Source organism: Pan troglodytes, chromosome 5 (genome assembly GCF_028858775.2).
Source record: "Pan troglodytes isolate AG18354 chromosome 5, NHGRI_mPanTro3-v2.0_pri, whole genome shotgun sequence".
Classification (NCBI taxonomy): Eukaryota; Metazoa; Chordata; class Mammalia; order Primates; family Hominidae; genus Pan; species Pan troglodytes.
This window is the reverse complement of record NC_072403.2, coordinates 62,808,599-62,831,121: the sequence shown is the minus strand read 5'-3', so window position 1 is coordinate 62,831,121 and position 22,523 is coordinate 62,808,599. Positions and strand designations below refer to the sequence as shown.

The 22,523-nt window shown below is 40.2% G+C and overlaps 2 protein-coding genes and 1 pseudogene across 26 annotated transcripts in view; 1 reads left to right on the top strand and 2 right to left on the bottom strand.

The window, feature by feature from the left end:
- The window catches only part of BEND6 (BEN domain containing 6), a 72,155-nt gene extending 62,965 nt beyond the window's left edge, over positions 1-9,190 (bottom strand). For 4 of the 7 annotated variants that reach the window (XM_016955725.3, XM_054685910.2, XM_016955728.4 and 1 more), the window contains exon 1: positions 8,837-9,163. The gene's annotated coding sequence lies outside the window, so the exon portion shown is untranslated. Of the gene's footprint in view, positions 1-8,836 lie in introns of all 7 variants that reach the window. The other 3 variants (XM_009451498.4, XM_016955729.3, XR_010157719.1) reach the window with 2 other exon arrangements.
- Positions 9,191-9,492: 302 nt separating this feature from the next.
- Positions 9,493-22,523, top strand: part of DST (dystonin) — a 497,218-nt gene continuing 484,187 nt past the window's right edge. For 14 of the 19 annotated variants that reach the window (XM_016955717.4, XM_054685905.2, XM_016955697.4 and 11 more), the window contains exons 1-2: positions 9,606-9,890; positions 10,478-10,539. In XM_016955717.4, the coding sequence (XP_016811206.2) occupies positions 9,710-9,890; positions 10,478-10,539 (243 nt within the window). In that variant the 5' untranslated portion in view covers positions 9,606-9,709. Of the gene's footprint in view, positions 9,891-10,477; positions 10,540-22,523 lie in introns of all 19 variants that reach the window. The other 5 variants (XM_016955718.3, XM_063812480.1, XM_016955699.4 and 2 more) reach the window with 2 other exon arrangements.
- Positions 18,447-18,559, bottom strand: LOC112209573 (U6 spliceosomal RNA; annotated as a pseudogene).

Below are 22,523 nucleotides of genomic sequence, written 5' to 3'. Positions count from 1 at the left end.
AGTTATTTCAAGATAGTCTTCCAGTCTGAAACCCTTACAAAGCAGGTCACATAAGTACTTACAATCATAGGCTTTAAAGCCAAACTGTCTGATTCATAATCCTAGCTCCAATACTTACTACCCATGTAATCTTTCTGTGCTTCTGTCTCTCCATCTGTGAAATGGGAATAATAAAATACCCCATTATGAGTTGATATGTCAGGTATATAATAATATAAATTAATTAATATTAATTATAATATTATTTGTAATAATATAATTACTACTTTCTTATTTTATAACAATAATTATTTATATTAATTAACAATATATCAATATTATTACAAAAATATATTTTATTTTATAACTAAGTATATTATTAATATTGTAATTATAACATTAATTTAATAGTAGTATTTTATTATACCACTACTAGTATTGTATTAGTTATATTATATTAATTTATTAATAGCAATATTTTTATTATTAATTGAAGCAAATTAAACCGATTACCCCCATACAAGTTTAGGTCAAACATGTAAGAGTAGGAGGGGAGTTTATAGCATTGAGGACAGGGGAGGGCTTCAATAAACATAGCTAATTAACCTTGATGCCTATGAGTCTATATTAGACAAACCTCAATCTTTTGTAAAAATATAAAGAAAAAATCATTATAGCTTTCTCTTTTATAAAGGACAGCCAGGTGGTCTCCCATAGAGCCGTTTTACCAAAGTAGGAGTCAGCTTGGCCCCACTAAGCTTCTTCAGTTTTCTGGAGATGCTGGGTCAAATTTACCCAAGTGATAATGATGGAGACATGGCAATGAAATGGTAAGGGTGAAACTATAATTTTTTAATACAAAGAGTCTTGTGAAATTGCTGGATTAGGAGGTGTGGCCTAGGTAAATTCCTAACAGGCTAAAGGAGAAGACCGCATCTCTTGTGTACAAGGAAACATCTGACGTTCTGCTGGAGTGTTGGGTTGGCCTTCATTAATCTGGGTAGGGGTAGCCTAAGGAGAGTCAGAAGAGAGGAAGAGTAGCTGCTCGGCAAGCTCCAACTAAGAGGATTTCCTTTAGGGGAAGAGCTGCAGTGCAAATGAAGCAGGGAGGCAGTGCAAATGGAAAACATGCAACAGGAATGGTTTGTGTGGTTTGTGAAGTGCTGAAGAATTTTGATGCCACTTGCTAGGTGTGTGGTCTTTAGGTAATTCCTTACATCTCTAAGCCCTGGAATTCCCATCCATAAAATAGGAATAAGAGTAGTACCTACTCAGGGCTGCTGTGAGGATTGAATGAGTAAATGCATGTAAAGCATTTAGCAGAGAGTAGATACTCAATAAGTGCTAGCTGTTGCTACAGGTAACTAGGTGGTCCACATCAAGGTAGCCATTCAGTAATGAGGATGACCAGTGCATGTTATTCCATGCCTTTTGGGGAAGTGGCACAGGTGAATAATGATCATACCAATCAACTCCCAGGGTGCTGTCGGTGCCCCTTAATCTAGGCACTAAGACCTAGACTTTTAACAGCTCACCAGATGGCAAACCACCAGGAAGTCTGATACATTAACTACAATCCTGCAATATCGTCTCTAGGTAGATTCCTGCCTCATTACAAATGACCACAGACTGAAAGTGTGCAAAGAACAGTGCCCACTAGGCCCAGAGGGGGGTCTGAGGCACCCAGGAAATCATATTGATCCAAGGTCTGTTTCTGTGTGGAATGCATGAATGTTATGTCACCAAACCCTAGAGGATCAGAACAGAACTTGGAGCAAAAAGAACTAGCCAGACTGAGAGATCGGGATATGTCAGGAAACTGGACTTGCCCACTGGAGTGAAACAGTCACATAATGAAATAACCAGCTTCATACTGTAACAATATGTGATCACGATGATGTGACATTGAGACCTAGTATCCTGGAAATATGGTGGTGGAGAGGGAGTTGAGGTCCACAAATATGGCAAGAGTGGTGTCTTGGTCTGTTTTGTGCTGTTAAAACAGAATACCACAGGCTTAGTAATTCATAATAAACAGAAATTTATTGGCTTGCAGTACTAGAGGCTGGGAAGTCCAATATCAAGGTGCTGGCATCTGGTGAGTGCCTTGCTGTCTTGCTGTGTCATCACATGGTGGAAGATGAAGATGAGAGAGAGAAAGAGAGAGAGAGAGGAGGCTGAACTAGCTCTTTTATAACAAATCCACTCCTAAAGTAACAGCATTAATCCATTCATGAGGGCAGAGCCCTCATGGTCTAATCACCTCTCAAAGGTCCCACCTGCCAATACTGTCACAACAATAATCTAATTTCTACATGAGTTTTTGCAGAAGTAAAAATTTAAACCATAGCATTCCACTCCTGGTGGGACGCTAGAAACAACGAGTAGGTGAAGCTGAACAGCTGGATGGGCAGTCTTCCCACCAGAGTGCAGAATCACCCTGGTGGGATTGAGGGCACCAATTACCAGGTCTGCAGACTCCACAGTAGACTGTTGAATGTGGGCTTGGGGAAGGATTTAGGAAGAGTGGTGGCTTTATTTACCAGAATGTCTGAGTTGTTTCTGGGAACCTAATACTAATTCCTCTTGTCCCTCTTTTAGGCCTTAAGAGTATAGCAATTTTTGCAGACTGTGAACTCAAGACTAGCTTTTAGGACTAGTCCTATTGGCTTGGAATGGGCTTATCCATTCAAACATCTAGCTATAAATTGGGTAGTTAATTGGCATGAAGGCAGCTTAGGAATCAATTTATCCCTTCTTTCCATAACAGAAGTCTATGGAAGTGGTCCTAGATTGTTAACACAGTCTTTTCTTCTCTTAGGGTTACAACTGACATCCCAGTGGGAGTTACCTTAGGTGACTCATTTGTCTCTCTCCCAATATGTTTAAAGATGCTAGAGGACAAATTAACTCCCAGCACATCACCTCCATTTAGTCTTTGGGTGGCAGCACTCACCTGTACTTGGGAGACTTATCTAAACTTTTATAGTTTAGAACAGAAAGTTTCCTTTGCTAACCATGGACGGATAGTCCCCAAGACACTTCTTACAGTCTCAGGGGTACCCAGGTGCTGCCATTGTTGATGGATCAAATGACTTATACGAGTTCAGAAGCGTCAGTACCTATGTGGATTTGTATGATTCTGATGATTCTCATTGTGGGAGTTGGGGGAGAGCTCATTAAGAATCTAATGAAAGGTATGGATCATGTCCTCAAAATGAGACACAAGTTTTTACATGTAATTTCAGGTCTCTAGAAACCTACTCATGAATTGCAGTTTGAACTTCTACAGTAGAGATAGGACTGGCAAGAACAGGCTTTAGGTTAATGGCTTTCTTCTTTGAAATATAAACTCTACTATATTCCAATTTGTGTGTTTGCTGTTTGTTGCCCTGTTTTACTCCATAAAGTATTTGTGGCTACAAAAACATTTTAAAGATGTACTTTTCTTTCTGTTCCTAGATTCATGGGATGTCCTTACATTGGGGTATCAATAACCTCTGGAATTATATATTATTAATACATCTTTTACTAATCATCAGTTGCTCATCACAATTTTCTGCTCTCCTTGGTACATTTAGTACTTCTGCTCTCCTAGTGACAATATTTTTTCAGGCTATGAGTGCATTGATGCATTAGCATACAACTCTATTAGCACAAAATATTTAATGCAAAAGTCCTAAATGACAAAGAATTATTGTAAGAAATAGGGGAACTCTAGCTATTCAATGTTGCTGTAGTTTTATTATCATCACAACCTAGAACTTAATTTGTAGATAATAACCAAAATTTTATTCATCTTGTAACATTTGCTATTCAATAATAAAGCTCCTACCTTATTTTTTTATCTTTTTACTTAAGAAGTGTAGAAGTTTCAGATGTAGAATGTTTATAACTTATATGGCAAATTTCATCTTGGATCTAGAAGGCAATATCTTCAGCTTTCAAACTTGCTTTGTAAATTGCCCATTCTTAGAAATGGTGGAAATATTTTATACCATCTGAATAATAATGAACAATATTGCTCAGCGATTTATAACTCTAAGAGCTTTATAATTTGATTTATAAACAGTTCTCAAATTTTCCATTGGCAGTTCATACAACTATGAGTAAATTTTCTGGCCAAATGACTCAGTATTTTGTGGCATGACTAATCCCACACTCAATGTGGAAACTATATAAATAAATTCTATTTGCTTGTGGATAATAAATGATTACTTTCCAAAAACTGTCTGCAAAGCATTATATAGTAGACGAATTCAATTATATTGATGTTTTTAAGCTCCCAAACTCAGCTGACTTTTTTGAAAAGTCTGTAATGCTCACACACCCAAAAAGAACTCCCCTCACATACTCCTGGAATTATCATGGCTTCTGCAGTGTGGTAACCCATAGAACAACAAAACCTAATTAGGCTCTACAATAGCTAAAATGTTAAAACAACAATCTGAAATAATTCCATTTGCAATATTTTCTCGGTATAGTTTTAAGTTATTTTAAAAGTTTTTATTATGGTAAAATAAAGCCCTTTACCAGGGAATATTTGCTGAAAATAATATTTGATATTACTGCAAGTTACAATTATTTTCCTTTCAAAAACTCAAACATTAAAAAGAAAATAGTAATCTATCCACATGATGGTTTCCCTGGTTCTGGTGGCTGGAAATCACCTCCAAATTTATTTTAGATGAAGTAGGTTCTTCCAGATGATATAGCTCCTTTACCTTTTAATACAAGCACATGTAAAACACTTCACCTAGAAACACGGAAGTTACCAGGCCAAAATCAATACAACATGCTTTATTTCTAATAATTTATTGCTAGAGCCATTCTTACCTAAACTTCTTGTTTTCAAGGGGGTAATATTTCAATGTAATGTCCTTGTGTGATTACCAACTGGGTAATTTACTCTCTTCCAGATAAATTGGTAATAATCACAGACAACCTAGGCTACATTCCAAGACATTCCTTATCTTTCCCTAAAAGTCATTATTCAAGTCTGAGTACTAGTAGCCAGATTAGATGGGGAAGAAACCATGGGCATGGAGCCATCCTAACTAGTCAGGCTCAATTTTCACTCTGCAGAGTCTAAAGCAACCTGAGACCAGAAAGAGCTAGTCTGTTGGGGGGACTCAAAATTGCTAAATCACAAATCCCCAGGAGAATGTCCTCTTCTCCCTTCTCTTTAATTATTTCTCTCCCTCTTCTGGCTCCATCTCCCAAATTCCCTAGAAACTTGTTCAAATATCCCTAGCCTGACAAAATAATCACCATTGGCCTTTATTCAGGATTTAATTGCTTTTCTACTCATCCCCTTTAGAGTTAAATTTCTGCAAAGATTGTAGACAACAACCCTCTCCTCTTTCTCATCTTCATTCCCCCCTCAACTCATCAATGTCTGGTTTTAGCCTCTCCTGCCATGATGAATCAGTTCTCTGAAAGGTTTCCGGAGGTCTCCTAGTCACCAGTCCTCAGTCCTTGCCCTCCTTAGACTCCCATTTGTGCATCTGTTCCAGAAAGCCACTAAATTGGAACACTCCCTACTTGGCTTCGACCACTTTGCTATCCTCCAGGCCAGAAATGGAAGCCGTCTCCAAAGTTCTGATTCTGGGATGCTCTTTAGCATCTATTCCTTAGTCATTTCCTCTATTTCCATTACTCCAACTACAATGTTGATGACTCCCTATCTGTTTTTGGTTCTGACCTCTCCACATTTCCATGGGCTTGTTGGATATTTTCACAATGATGTCCTTCTGAGGCTTCCATCTCAGTGGGTCTAAAATGCAGTTTGTTATCTTCTCCTTCCAAATTATTCCTCTACCCTAGCTCAAAACCTGAGTTATCTTCAGTTCCTCCCTTTTTCTCAACTGGTTGTTACACAGCTTAGGGTGGAAACTTTTCTTCTTTCTGATGTTTCTTCTTGATCCATACATTAGGAACTTGTGCCACAACTTTCTGCCTCTAAGAAAGTACCGAGGAAGATGTTTCTGCTGCCTTTTTTTTTTTTTTTTTTTTCTGCTGCCTTTTTAAAGCACCTTACTCACTGCTATCTTTTGGGAATGAAAAGACTTAGTGATGGAAAAACTCAGGAGGGCCTACTAGCCATTAGTGGGCAGGAGTGATGTATAAAATTCCCTTCTCACACATGGGCCTGTCTCTTGCTCACACATGCTGAACGCCTTATGGATTGCAAAGCGTCAGGCTTCCCTTTGCCTTTGGTGTTTATGCCGGAATTTGAACAGGTTGGGTTCCTTCCTGCCCTAATGCTGGGGAGGCCTGTCATTTTTCAGCTGTGGACTGGGTGAGCATGCCAAGTAAGGAAAAAGGAATAAGATGCCCCATTTTGGCTTTGAGGCTAAGCTGTGTTCTTCAATCTGACTTTATCTTGAATAGAGTTAACACAATATTTTAATTTCCTTATGGTTCCTTGTGTCTATTCCCAATTTGGTTGAGAATCTAAAGGGAAGAAGGGCTGTATAATGGACCATCTTCTACATACGTGGTATCAAACTCTCTTAGCTATCTTTCCCAACTATTTTGTCTTCTTTTGGGTGACAATGATAACTTACTCTCATAAAAAAGTCAACAAATTATACATACTTTTCCATTATGAATTTTCATTTTTTTGTATGAAAGATTTGGGCCATGGCTCTCCCCCTCCATCCCTACCCTCAAACTTAACAATTTTTTTTGTGTGTGACTTTTATACAATGTCAATTATTCTTTTTTTAAAGCAAAAACCTACCAGGAAGGCAAGGTATAATTTCTACTAAATTAACTTCCAAAAAGCACTGCTTGGCTGATTTAGTATTTATTGAATTCCACAATGCATTAGGCACCACATAAACACACAGACAGAAGCAATTAATACTATGTATGCTATTATTTGGAAAAAATGATAAATTAGCAACAAACAAATCAGAAAATAACAATGGAACTAAATACTAAATTCTTTCAAGGATTTGGTTTGTTTATTATTAGTATCTTTAAGACAACTGATGGAAAGAACAGAAATGAATGCATCTAAAAAGAAATATCTATAATCCTATTGCATGGCAGTTAAGCATTTGCCTGCCAAGAGAGATAAATGATGTTCTTGTGTGCACTTGAAACTTATAAATGGCTGCAGCAAGACGCAGGATGATAACAGTTGTGCTAAAGTCATAGCTCAGAAAACCATAATAGCTATTTAGTTGCTTTTTGTTGTTAAAAAAATATAGCGTTTGGGGCAATTTGAATACTATTCTGTGTGTTTTTGACATGTTTCTGTTCAAGGATACGTAGGCTATTTCAGCTCACTTACAAATTTCAGTCAATGAGAAGCATAAAGATGACCTTCCAAAATTCTGTTAGTTATTTCCCCCAATGTCTGCACACGGTTAGTTCAGTTTTGTTGTTTAAAATTACTCCACCATGCCATTGTTGAGTCAATGCGGTGGAGAATTCTTCCTTTCCTGATGTGCCACACATTGCAAACTCTCAGGATTTTCTTCAATAACCTCTGCATAATTGTTGAATAGTTTCTCACTGCAGTGGGCTGCGGTATCAAGAAACCTTTAGCCATATGCACATGATGTAGTGCTACCTGTCACCCACTCTGAGTCCTAGAGACCCATGAAGCCTATCCTGGAATTCAGTGCAGCCTACATGCTGCCATTCAAAATTCCCACCTTATGCAGTGTCTCCAAGCAAGGGCCCTTCTGAGTTCAATCCAAAACAACTGAATGAATGAGATGCAATATGTCAACAATTCGAATGTTTATTTTGTTTAAGGAAACCAGCTGTAAACAAAACGTATCTGTTGTTTTCCATGCTTATGAATCTGGCACTAAGAGACTGCATTAACCAATGCCTTTTTAGGTTTAATACTTACACACGGTAATATGTTACTGGCTTTAAGGACATCAATGATTAAGCTTTTATGCAGAGCTGTACGGTTTTGTATAGCTGGAAAACAACACTGATTTTGAGATCACTACAAGCAAATAAAACTTTTATTCCTCCCAATTATTTACCTGCTTTTCAAATTTTTATAAATTTTTATGACACAATTTCCTCAGTCTATTAAATATTCCAAAAAAGAGGCTAATACAGTCGTTATAAGAAACTCCGCAAATGCAGTTAAGTGTTACCTTGTCACTATAATTAAAGTTTTCTTATGCGAGTAAATGAAACAAACAATCCAGCCCCACACAGGGAAAGCCAGCATTGCCTTGGGGGCAGCAGAACGCGGCACAGCACCGCCCGCCAAGGCCGCAAGATGCCGCAGACTGACTGCTGCAGCAGCCGCTTCCTGGCCAGGTGGCCGTGGCCGTCCGCAGAAAGGCACACTGCAGCGCTCTCGCTATACCTTCCGTGCTGGCATTGCATCAGTGTTAAATCCCCTGGCCACCAACTGCCATATACTTTTTGCTGGTTATGAAAAAACGTGGGGAGGGGACAAAGGGGAGACAGAGTGTGCCTGCAAGTGTGAGAGATCACTATTGCCTCACACTCCCTAAAAAATTTCTCCCCCAAATGTTTATAAGCCAAGTACCAACTTACTTCATCTGCCAGGTCCCTAAATCTGAAATCGCCTTGCCCTTCAAATGCACTAAATGCGTCAGGGTTTTAGGGCAAACCCAGGGATACAAGAAGATCGAAAGTGCCCAATTCTTAGCTGCGAGATAAGCACCAAGTTTGGGGTGGAAGAGTTCACCTCTGCCGACCAGAGCGTACTACCCCGGAGCGCTCCTAGTTTAGAGAGGCTTGGAGAGGAGTGGGCCTCCCGTTCCTGGAGTATCCCAATTCCCAGGGAAGGCCCTTCCCGGCGCTCGCGCTTCAGAGTGCGAGGAACCCCCCACAAGCAATAGCTCACCCGGCTGCATCCTTCAAAGCCCCAACCTCGGGGCGGGGCGCAGGGAGGTGGGAGGTGGAGGGTAGCACCGCCGGGAGGCTCCTGTCAGCGCCTCACGGTTTTCCCCCTGGCTCCTTGGCGCCCCCTGACGACGGGCTCCGCAGCAATTTGGCCGAGGGAGGCTGGATAGGCGGAAGCTCCGGGTGTCCGGGAAGCTAGAGGCACCCGGCCAATGCACCCGCGGACGGCGCGGACTGGCGGGCGGCCCCGCGGGAGGGCGCTGGGCTCTCAGGCCCGGGTGCAGCCCGCGGCCGCCGCCGAAACCGCCGCAGCCATGTCCGCGCGCCCGCGCTGCCGCAGCCTGGCCGTGATGTCATCAGCCGAGCCCCCGCCGCGGCGCCCCATTCCCGCCCCCCGCAGGCTGCCGCGGCTGCAGCCTGAGCGCCGCGTCCCCGCCCCGACCCACGTGCGCCCGGCTTCTGGGATGCTGAGGTCGGCGGCGGCCGCAGGACGATGCGCGGGGCCCGGGCGGCCGCGGCGGCGGCGCTGCTCCTCCCCACTCGCCGCGTCCCCGGCGGGGCTGCGCCCGGGGGCTGCGCACGGACGGGGGCGGGGGCGCCTGGGGAGGGAGGGGAGAGGATCCCAGCCGCCGAGTCGCAGCCTCGTCGCTGTCTGCTGAGTCATGGCAAGCGCTCCCCGCAGCCCTGGATCACTCGCGTAGCGCGGCTGGAGCGGGGTGCGCAGCCATTGGGCTGGGCGCGGGGCCGCGAGCGCCAGGCATGACGCGCTGAGCCGCGCTCACCCGTGCCCGCCGTCCCGGCGTGCGCCCAGCGCGGGTGCCTGTGCCGCCGCCCTCCAGCCCCGCCGTCGAGTCGCCCTCGCCTCGCCCGCACCATGATCGCCGCGGCTTTCCTCGTCTTGCTGAGACCCTACAGCATCCAATGTGCCCTCTTCCTCTTGTTGCTTCTGCTGGGCACCATCGCCACCATCGTCTTCTTCTGCTGCTGGCACCGCAAGCTCCAGAAAGGGAGGCATCCGATGAAATCGGTCTTCTCGGGTCGTTCAAGAAGCCGAGGTAAGACACGCCGCGACGGGTTTCTGCGGGCTACCAGGAACAATTAAGCCGATTTGGAGAGTGAAGCGCGGCTCGCTGCCTTCTCCTCGGCTGCCCCTAGCCCCATCATTGCCCACTCCCCAGGCTGAGTGCGTTTCTTTAACGCCCCTTGCCCTTTTTGCCCTCACCTCCGCCCTCCAGTCTCCCAGGTTTGAATAACCACGGCGATGCCGAGGGCAGGGAGGGGAGGAAAGAACTCAAATTTTTAGTCAGTTTGCTAAAGCCTTAAGGGTAATTTGAGCGTAGTCCGGGGCTGCGCCAGCCTCGCCTTCACGCATCCTTCGCTGGAGCGTAGGGGTAAGAAAGTAAGGCATGGAAAGTTCGGGGCTCCCCAACTCCCCCAGAACTTTCATGCAAACTTCTCGCGGAGAAATCACGTAGAGACCGATGGCCCCAGGACTCCTCCTCCCTCCCCCAGGATGTCCCACCGAATTCCAGGCGTCTGCGATGTGCTTTCTCGACCCTGGTCTCCCAGGTAAGTCATGAGTCACTCGGTAGGTGAAGAACAAGGAGTTAAATGAAGTCTCATTTCTCTCTTTTCTCCCCAGATGCTGTTTTGAGATCGCACCACTTTCGTTCTGAGGTAATTTATTTAGCGCGCACGCTCAAGGTCAGAAGAAGTTCTCTTTCCTGAGTACCAATATTAATTATATGCGTGTTAAGAAACCAGTAGGACACTGAATGACGAACATGCTGTCCCCTAGCCGAAAGTGGCATGTTTCCTTTTAAGTGATTTCATATTAGTGCCCAGCGAACGGTTTTAGCAAATTTCTTGTGTAGTGGAGCTGTTGTACAAGAGGGGAAAAGGCAAACCCTAAAAGTGCTGCAGACCTTAAAAAACTTAGCCACAGGGTGGATGTCACTTGAGTTTACAGTTTGTATTTTGCTGGTGGAAGTGTTTTCTGGGTGCTGTCAGTTGACTCTGGTTGTTCACTTGGATAAACGAAGAGGTTAGTGCAGAACAATTTGATCCATATGCATTTCATTTTCGATTTTCAAGTTTACATTTCTGTTTTCTCATAAAGCTCTCCATGTTTTATTGGGGACCATCTGATGATTTTTGCAAAGCGTTGATGGTAGTGTGTGCTTAAATGCTTGTGCTAGTCTCCACTCTCAAAACGTGGACCATCCCTCTAGGGCAATTAACTCCTAATCACTGCACCCAGGAACCAGCTCCACTGAAGAAACACAAGCGCTCCCTGACCTAGGATTTCTTTAGGAGTTTTCAGGCCAACCTCCACTTATCCTAAGATAATTTCCCCTCTTTTTAGGAAATTTGCACGCCGCCAGGCTTGGAGGTTGCTGCTTGGTGCAGTTTACTCATGTTGGCAAAGACTTCATAGTTAAACGCCCTCCATTTACCTGAAGTTATCTTGCCTTTCATTTCATTAGTTAATCAGATATTTTATGCCACCCTAGATGTTTTATTGGGTTCTAGTTGCTTAAAAACTTTAACTGTATTATTGCAATATCATTAAAATGTTGCACAAAGAGTAATTCTACTGTATATAGCCCTGGAAGGTGAGAACTCTATTCAGTTTAGGATTCTTGAGAGGATAAGTTAACCAGTCAGGTAATCAGAGGTTCCATTCCTGGCTTTACATTAACTAGCTGTGTGATACATCTCGGTGCCTCGATTTACCCATCTGTAAGATAGGGCCATTAGTACCTTGCAGGGTTATGGGAGGGTGGAGGAAATTACAAGAAATTGTGTAAAGAAAAATCCCACTTAGTTCATAATAAGTATTCAGTATTTGGTAGCTATCATTATATTTTGTAAAATTGAATTTTAAAATGTATAAAAATAAACGATAATGTTTGCAAATTTCCAAGTCTTTATTAAATTACTTAATTAAAGTTTATGGAAAACATCAAAAACCGGGACTATCGTAAAGCAACAATTTTTGAATATGAGATTAATTCAATAGAGCAGCCCATTCAGATGTGATGAGAAGTAAATAATTGACAGAGTGCAAACACCAAAATATAAGATTTTGATTTTAAAAAGGGATACCCAGTTCCACACACATAAATGATAGAACAAGAATAATAATCCTGTTTTGGATTATTATACTAGCCATCAGATATTTCAGCTAAAGCACAAACAAAAAATGAGATACAACTATGTCTTGTTTAATTATCTCTCAGTTGAATATTTTTGTCCTGAGCTTGCATTTGGTTAGGAAAGCTGGGGGTAGTTGTTTAATGCCTTAACTCACTTCATAAGATTCCTGGTATAGTTTGACATCTTTGTGTGGTATTTGCCTTGTCTACTAGACTGTGAGCTCCTTGAGGGCAGGACCATATCTTTCTTGTTTAGGGCTGTATCCCCACTATTTGGCTCAGTGCCTTGTATACAGTGGGTTATTAATAAATATTTATTGAATGAATGAATGAAAAAAAAATCTCCTAGTGGGTGCTAGTTCCTGAAACTGGGCAAATAGAACTCAGAGTTGGGCAGAAAAGAAAAATGCACATTCTCAGGACATCGCTCAGAATTCAACATTTGCTAAATCTCAACTCTTACTGGATCTTTGCAGGCTTTTAAAAATTGCCCTGGAGTTTGTGCTAAAAATGTAAGTCACAAATTGAAACAAAATGGATTCGGTTTGAATTTTTTTCTGAAAAATTTAAATGCAATATTAGTTTAATTTGTTGATGGGCTACCCATCAGCAAGCTGTTTTGATAAACCACTCAAAGAATGCTATTTTATAAGTGAAAATTACGGGACTGTGTTGCAAAAGAATGTCATGTTTCATCACTACTTTGCTTACATAAATGAAATATTTTCCCTTAAGGAAAACATAGGGAATATTTTTCTTTTCTCTTTTCTATCAAGATGCCATTTTCTGCAAGATTTTCTCTTTGAGAAATACCTCTGAATTTACTTGGTTTTACACATATTTTAAAAAATAGAATTTGTGTAGCATAATGAATATTCTTGTTGCTTTTTAGTAGTAGCTGCTGCAAAATAATTATTCAAGAAAATATTTTGATTTCTGACAAATCATAGTTATATTGAACTAAGAATTTAGTACTTTGTGTTTCTCCTTCCATTCTCAGTAAGTAGATAACTCACTTTCAGCATTTCTACCATGGTCAAAGGAGGAAAATGAGTTTAGGATCTGCTGACTCACTTTGAACCATGAAAAAGCTTTGGGCTAGCCCTTGTACAGATGAAGAAGTTCAGTGAGTACTTTGATGCTCTACTTGGCAGAATGTATTGCTTCTGGTACCCACACGCCCAGGAAGGAGTCCAATTGCACAGGAAGTTTTAGCCGGTTCCTTTTCAGGTAGTCAGAGAAACACTCCTAGAGAAAAAATCATCGCACCAGGACTCAGTTTGCTTTGGGAAAGTTCTGCAGTAGGGAAAAAAGCCACCTTCCTCATCTGAGGAGCTCCAGCTATTTTCTCCTCACTAAGTATATAATAAACACATTTTTTCAGTTTCTTCCTCATGAAGCTAGAAATAAATAATATAGATGTTTATAATATGTTTTGGAACCATAACTGCCAACCCTTTTCATTTTCACATACTTGCAAACTTTACTAGCTTTTTAGTAGTCTTCTAAATGTTCATAAATAGCATATGAGAATGTGAAATAATTAATGCAGCTAGCAAGGCCTGAACAGTGTAACTTCATTTCAGTAATAGAAATATGTGTTTTATGTATGCATATTAAACACTTATACAGTGTTTTTGTTCTTGTTATGCTAAACAGCTAATGAAGAGAAGTGATTTCACATTGATGTAGCAAGACAGTCTAGAAACCAAGCGTTCATTCTGGTTTCTAGAATCCTGTTATCTAAGAAGTATACTTTTCCTGAGGATTTATAATGCTTTATGCTGTGACTTTAAACAATGGTAAACTGTTACCCTAGATTCCTGTGGTGAAAGTCAGGCTGTGACAATCCTGATTTTAAGGAAATTTCAGAAAGTGATATGGGTAATTGAGGTACCATTAGATTATAAGAAAGGGTCTTGGGAGTACTTCAGTAGAATGGAGACTATTATAATGCCCTTTGAGAATATCCAGAGTGAATAGTGGTAAATAATCCCTATTCATGAGCTCAGTGGAATAAGGGAAGCCTTGTCTGACATAAGGAAGGAGAAGAGTGTGTTCTATATCTACCAATTTTTGAGTAAATATCTCTATTTCCTGTTTCAGGCAAAGGAACCAAAAGAGTTAAGCAGTTCCCAAAGACTCACATAACAAGATAAGGACTGAGTAACACAAGAATTATCTGGCTACGTATTGTCTGTCTTCTGGTGTTGAATTGTGTCACTCACAGCCCAGAGAATAATATGCCCAAAATTTTCACTGAAAGAAATTGAGTTTTTAGTTGACATTTCTTATAATACTGAACTGGCAAATCCTTTAGTTTTTTTCCAGTGATTATGTAAGTTATCCTAAATGAAACAATGGTCCACCTAAGCCCTGTTGTCCTCATTATGTTCCTCAAGTGTCCCTGTACCAAATCACTGGAGAATGGCCAGCAAAATAACCACATTTCACAGCATCTCATTAAATTTTCATCTTTCATTAAGAATTACCTAATTTAGTGGATTAGGGAAAGTGATAGTTTATTATTGAGCAATCCTTTATAATTAGGTTATCTTTATAAATAAATAATTTGTCTAGAGTTACGTTTTAGGTCTAAATTAATTTACACTAATTAAATCAGTCGTAAGTTGTAAGTGTGCACATGATGTAGTATTCATTGAGTGTCACCCAATTATTTTTCAAATAAACACATTTATTTTCTCTTTCTGTCCAAAGTACTGTGTTAGACAATAGGGCTAACAAAGGGCTGGAGATGGAGCCCCTGCCCTTGACAGTTCCTTCTAGGTCACTCCCAATGTCAGTGCTGAAATTTTATAGTTACTGGTTTTTTCTGTTATGCTAACTGAACTGCTGTGCCGTTTCCAACTATGAATCACAAATGCAATGAGAGCATCGGAGGCTGCTGTGTAAAAGTGTACAGCCAATACATATGTAAAAAAGACAAATTAATCCTATTCACAGAGTTTATCATACCAGAGTCAACACTACCATATAATTAATGCTGACTTTAGCTACATGGTGACAAAACACAAAAACAAAACAACAAAAACAAACAAACAAAAACTCTCACTTTTTTTCATGCATCCAAGCCAATTAAATTCATCTAGATTAGAATTGAAACAAAATATTTTCCAGAGAAGTTTGCATCTTTATGTAATCTTAAGGCTCAAGAATGACTCTCTTTGAGATCTGGATGGCAAAATGGAACTAGGGTAATAACAATAATTATTGGCATAATGTAAGGATTATAAGAATATGAGTTCAAAATTCTGGTTTTGGGTTCTAGCTCTGCCACGAACTAACTGTGTCACCTTGGTCAAGTCTCTTTTGTCACTGATACTTAGATTTTGTATTATGACTGGTAATGTGAGAATGATCTCTGAGCCCCTTCCAGAAGTAATAGGTCAAGTATCTACTACATACAAAGTGTCATGCTGTAGAGGCACCATGAAAACATGATTCCTGTCTTCTAGATGCTTAAGGCAGGTAAAGAAAAAAAGCATCATTAGCGTAAATACCAAGTAACAAATTATGTATAGAAAAGGAATGGTTGGAATAGTTCTGGTGAAATGGTTGCTTCTAGCTCAAGTGATTAGAGAAGCCTTCCAAGAGGAGTGATATTTATGCTGAAGCCTGAAGGTTGTATGGTAAGTACAGTAGTCCCCTCTTTTGTGTGGTTTTGCTTTCCATGGCTTCAGTTACCCGTGGCCAACTGTGGTGTGAAAATATTGAGTGGAAAATTACAGAAATAAAGGATTCATAAGTTTGAAATTGCGTGCCACTCTGAGTAGCCCGATGGAACCCTGAGCTGCCCTGCTCCAATCCCACTTTGTCCTGCCCAACATGTGAATCATCCCTTAGTCTAGCAAATCCATACTTTATACTCTGGCCATCTCAGTTATCAGGTTTACCGTCAACTGTATTGCCACACTTGTGTTCAAGTCACCCTTATTTTACTTAATAATGGCCCCATAGTGCAAGAGTAGTGATGCTGGCAATTCAGATATGCCAAAGAGAAGCCACAAAATGCTTCCTTAAAGTGAAAAGGTAAAACTTCTTGACTTAGTAAGGAAAGGAAAAAAAAATTGTATGCTGAAGCTTCTGAGATATACCACAAGAATGAATCTTCTATCTGTGAAATTGTGAAGAAGGAAAAAGAAATTCCTGATAGTTTTGCTGTCACACTTTAAACTGTAAAAGTTATGGCCACAGGGCATGATGAGTGCTTAGTTAGGATGGAAAAGATATTAAATATGTGGGTGGAAGACATGAATAGAAAACATATTCTGATTGATGGCAATGTGTTGCATCAGATTTACTTACTTAAATTACACTTTATCATAGGTGTGTTTGTATAGGAAAAAAACATAGTATGTATAGGGTTTAGTACTATTCATGGTTTAAGGCATCCACTGGGGTCTTGGAATGGATCTGTGGTGGATAAGTGGGGTACACTGTACCTGAGTAGATTCAGAGAAATGAGAGCAAAATCCCAGGTTGTTATAAGGGCATGAGGATAGACAAGATTTAGGAAAGCACATGCCTGTTTTCAGAGCTTGGTGTACACCAGTATGGTTAGAGAGAGGGACTCTTGAGATTGCATAAAGGAATATAGTGCTGGAAGTAGACATAGGTGTCAGCTATAATAAAAATGATTCGTGTATACTACATGACAGTTGACAAAAGGCTTTGACATAACATTATTTTATTTGAACACTTTAGGAGGGCATCTGCTGTGAGTCCTCTTAAGAGAAGCAGGCTGGGCGTGGTGGCTCACGCCTGTAATTCCAGAACTTTCGGAGGCTGAGGTGGGTGAATCACAAGATGGAGAACATCCTGGTCAACATGGTGAAACCCTGTCTTTACTAAAATACAAAAATTAGCTGGGTGTGATGGCACATGCCTGTAGTCCTAGCTACTCGGGAGGCTGAGGCAGAAGAATCGTTTGAACCTGGGAGGTGGAGGTTGCAGTGAGCCAAGATCGCGCCACTGCACTCCAGCCTGGTGAAAGAGCAAGATTCTGTCTCAGAAAAAAACAAAACAAAACGAGAGAGTAGCAAAAAATCACCATTTGATTTCTTTTCCAGCAACTATAACAAAACCACCCAATCACTCTTCTTTCACCCAGGGAGAACAAAGAGTTATGGCCTCTGCTGCAGAGGGCCTTGGAAAATGGCCAGTTGGGGGCCTTTCTGGTGACCCCGAGGCTGAGTTTTTGAAGGGTACCATGTTTTTGAGGTCCAAGGATCAGCATCACTGGGTTATATTCTGACTGCAGACACCATCTCTCCAGGGATTTATGGGAACTTGCTCATGTGTTTAGTGTGGTCATTACAAATTTTAATACGAAGTATAATAAATTTGCAGGTAATTCATTATGTAAAAGACCTTTTTATTGAATGAAATACATTAAAGTTTTTAAAAGTATTTGAAATGTATGTAGCAACTTTTCAACTTCTTCCTTTAAAATTTCTCTTCTATAATAATTATTCCTAAATGTTTACCCTCCTATGAAATCCTCAGGCCTACTCCCTTACCTTCAGCCAGTGACCTTTTATCTCCTGACTCACAATTAATGCATCAAGTAATAGCTCCTTAAACTTATTGCACCTATGAACTAACTGGCATCTTAGCCTGCCTTCCCAGTCCAATGAAAAATTCATCTGTCGTCCACACTGATATTTTATGCTTATGTTGTGAATTCTTTTCTTCCCATCTTGGGGGATATTCTATTAGTCATCCCCTCCTTTATCCTCAATTGCTCCTTCTCTGCTGGCTCCTTTCCCTTACCTATAAACATCATATGTGCTTCCTATTGGAAATAACAGCAACAGCACAAAACCTCCCTATGTCACCAACTCTTCTCTTGACAAGAAAAGTTTCCTGAAAAAGCTTCTTTGTTACCTTCTATTCCTCACCTCTCATTTATTCCTCAATTTAATCTGGCTTCTGCTGCTACTATTTAGAACCACTCACTTAGCTCACCAATGATTTCCAAATTGATATATTGATTGTTTCAGTCTTTAATTTAGTTGATCTATCCAGTATTTGATACTATTGGCCACTGATTCCTTCTTGATATTTCCTTCCGGGTTTCTAGACAACACCCTCTTAATCCCCTGCCCCTTTCTGGCCCTGGCGCTCTCTGTTTCTGGACTGAATCCTCTTCCTACTTATAACTTGATATTCCCTGTCTTGGGCCTACTTAAAAGAAGAAAACAGCTTTATTGAGATATAATTTACATACCATACAGTTCACCCATTTAAGTGTATAATTAAGTGGTTTTTGGTATATTCACAAGGTTGTGCAACCATCATCACAACTTAATTTTAGAACATTTTCATCACCCCCAAAATAAACCTATACCCATTAGCAATTATTCCCTATTTCCCTCCTTCCTTCATCCTTTACCTATAGGCAGCCACTAATCTTCATTCTTTTTTTTTTTTAAATATGGAATGCTTCACAAATTTATATTTCAGTGTTTCATCCTTGTGCAGGGGCCATGCTAATCTTCTCTGTATCTTTCCAATTTTCATATATGTGCTGCCCAACCAAGCACTACTTTCTAGCAATAGGTTTGGTGGGCCTCATTTTTGCCTATTTAGATTTTACTTGTGGGATCTCACCATACTCACTGTTTTAGTTTACCCCCATATCATGGTTACTCTGAAATCTGCCTATCAAATTTAGACCTCACTTTTGATCTCTAGGTTCAGAGTCACCTGCTTTTTCCTCATTTTCCCATAGATGTCCCATTGGCATTTCAAACTGAACATGTCCAAAACTGAATCATCAGTCTTTTACCACATCTTATGCATCTATTTTGGAGAATGGCAATATTCTCACATCCAGTCCCCAAACCCCTGCAGTTTTTCAAACTAGGAATATAGAAGATAGAATAGATGGCTCCCTCATCCATCCTGCCCCATCTGTCTTCTCTTTTAAATATCTCTGGACTCTGCCTTTCGTTGTATTCCCATTGCTGTTTCTTTGGTTCAAGCCCTATAATAAGCCTCTGGACAAGTCTCTCTGCATCTCCTTGCCCAACTCATCCACACCAATTTAATAAAGATCATTTGAAAATACAAATTAATTATTCAAACTTCTATAAGTTATGGAGACATTCAGATTTAAGTAATAGAAAACCCAACTTAAAATGGGTTATTAATAAACAGGGATTTCTATTCTCTCATAACAAGAAGGCTAGAGATGGCCACAGGCTTTGCTTGAGCAGTTCTACCATGTCATTTTCAGTATATTTGGGATAATCTTGTCATTCTCTTGTGGCTGGAGAATGGTTGGCACAGTTACAGATATGGTGTCTAAATTCAAGGAAGGAAGGGAGGGAAGGGGCAGAGCCAGCCATGGTTATTTATCAGAAAATCTGAATATTTTCCAGAAGACTTTTCAGTTAGATTTCTGCTTACCCTTCACTGGCCAGAACTGTCACAGGCCATCTGTCACTATAAAGGAGGCTTGGGATGTGAGATTTTATCTTTTCTAGTGTCTGTAGTAGAGGTAGGCAAGGGAGAAAGAGTTGGGGAATGCATATTTCTCCCCTACTTAAAATCCTTCAATAGCTTCCCACTTCTTTCAAGATCATAAAGTTCATTCTTAGTATAATGTCAAAGGGTTCCTTGTACTGATGTCCTGTGATAGGTCGAGTCTACCATTTGTCCACACTTCTTATAATTCTTCAAACAGACCATGATCTTTTAGGATTATTGTTTTTGTCCATGTTATTTCCAACTAAGAAAGCCTCTTTCTATTTCTTTCCTCTCTTTTCTCATACACCTCCAACAAAAACAAAAATACTCAAAACAAAAAAAAAGGGTAACTTGCTTTTTCTTGAAAGTCCAGTTCATAAGTTATCTCCTTAGGGAAACTTTCATGACTCCCACCTCGTAGTAACAATTTAGTGGTTTTTTTTTTTGTTATTGTGAGACTCTTAAAGGCAGTCTAAAACCTCAGTTCTTAGTTTAGAATCTGACACATAGTGAAGCTCAGTAAATGTTGGATGAATGAATGAATATTTGAAGTTTTCTACAAGTCAGTTTCATTCTCAATTCTCATGAATTTGCTAACTTCCCCAAATATCCTGTATCCCTCTTTTCCTTAAGGGGAAAGAGACAGATGCTTTTCATATTGTATCTTATTTTTATTTATTAATTTGAGACAGGGTCTCTCTCTGTTGCCCAGGCTGGAGTACAGTGGCGTGATCTCAGCTCACTGCAACCTCTGCCTCCTGGGTTCAAGTGATTCTCCTGCCTCAGCTGCCCGAGTAGCTGGGATTACAGGCACTCACCACCATGCCCAGCTAATTTTTATATTTTTAGTAGAGACAAGATTTCACCATGTTGGCCAGGTTGGTCTCAAACTCCTGACTTCATGTGATCCACCCACTTTGGTCTCCCAAAGTGCTGGGATTACATGCATGAGCCACTCTGCCTGGCCCCGTATTTTATTTTAGACATATAGTTATACCTTACTTACGTCTTACCCTGTGTTTACTTCACGGATACACAGATCAGACACGTTAGAAAATGAATTGAAATTGGCTGGGCGCGGTGGCTCATGCCTGTAATCCCAGCACTTTGGGAGGCCGAGGAGGGCAAATCACCTGAGGTTGGGAGTTTGAGATCAGCCTGACCAACATAGAGAAACCCCGTCTCTACTAAAAATACAAAATCAGCCAGGTGTGGTGGCGGGCCCCCTGTAATCCCAGCTACTTGGGAGGCTGAGGTGGGAGAGTCGCTTGAGCCTGGGAGGTGGAGGTTACGGTGAGCTGAGCTGAGATCGTGCCATTGCACTCCAGCCTGGGCAACAAGAGTGAAAATCCATCTCAAAAAAAAAAAAAAGAAAAAGAAAAAAAAAGAAAATAAGTTGAAAATATCCCTGACTTTTTTTTTTTTAATTGAAAGGACTTTCATCCTTTGAGAGTTTTAAATCAAAGTTTAATATTTAATGTTTGTATTTCAATTTGTAATCTAAAAATAATTCTGAATTATTTTGTAACCATTTTACCTTATAACCAGTACTGTCATCCAATTCCAGTTCCTGAATTTGTGTTTTACTTACAGTCACATTAGTGCCACGTGGTATTGCTTTAACTGTCATAAACTTAAAAGGAAAGATTTGAGGCAATTTTTATGTATAATTTATGCATTAATGCCAAATGAGAGCCAAATGCTGTGCTTTGGTAATCTGTTTAACTAATTTTGAGAAATGTGGTGGTATATTTGAATAAAGAGCGTCAGAAATGGCAAATATTGGACTGGATATGGTAGCTCATGCCTGTAATCCCAGCACTTTGGGAGGCGGAGGCAGGAGAATTGCTTGAGCTCAGGAATTCAAGACCGGCCTGGGCAATATAGCAAAACCTTGTCTATACAAAAAATAATTTAAAAATTTTGTCGGGCATGGTGATGTGCTCCTATAGTCCTAACTACTTGGGAGGCTGAGGTGGCTGACTGCTTTTAAGCCCAGGAGTTCGAAGCTACAGTGAGCCATGATCATACCACTGCACTCTAGCCTGGGCAGCAGAGCAAGGCCCTATCTCTTAAAAAAAAAAAAAAAAAAGAGAAATGGCAAATATTAGAGTAAATATAGAGCACAAATTATAACATTGTCCTGTGGGGTGTATAAAATATATAGATGTTTGACACCTTTAGTGTAAAGAATGGCAGGGGAGTAATGGAATTCCTATACATTTGCAAAGTTTCTACATTTTATGTGAAGTGGCATATTAACTTAGGTAGAATGAAAAGTTAAGGATGCATATTTTAACTCTCAGAGCAACTAATTAAAAAAAGGAAACCCAAGAGATAAACCCAACTAGAACTTCTAAAACATATCCAAATGACCTGAAGAAGGCAAGAAAAAGGGAACACAGGAACAAAAAACCAGGAGAGACGGATTGAAAATAAATAATAAAATAATAGACCTAAATCTAATAATATCAATAATTACATTAAATATTAATGGGCCAAACACTCCAATTATGAGACATAGATGAACAGAATCAATAAATAGCAGGGCCTAACTCTATGCTATTTATAAGAAATTCACTTTAAAGACATAGACTGAAAGTGAATGGATGGAAAAAATATAAATGATGCAAACAATAATCATAAGAAGATTAGAGTGGCTATATTAATATTAGGTAAAGTAGATAATCAAGGCAAATGGTATTAACAGAGACAAAGAGGGATGTTCCGCAATGATGAAAGGACCAATCATTCTGGAAGACATTATCATAAATGTGTATCTAACTAATATAAACCTAACCTCAAAAGGTATGACATAAACATTTCAAAAGTAAAGGCGGAATTAGACAATGCTGTAATCATAGTTGGTGATCAACAGAGTTTATAAGCATACCTCTTTCAGCAATTGATAGAACATCCACACAGAAAATCAGTAAAAATGTAGGTAAAGAGCTAAACAACTCTACCAACTATCTTGACCTAACTGATACTTCTAGAAACACCACACTCATTGGCCAGGCGCGGTGGCTCATGCCT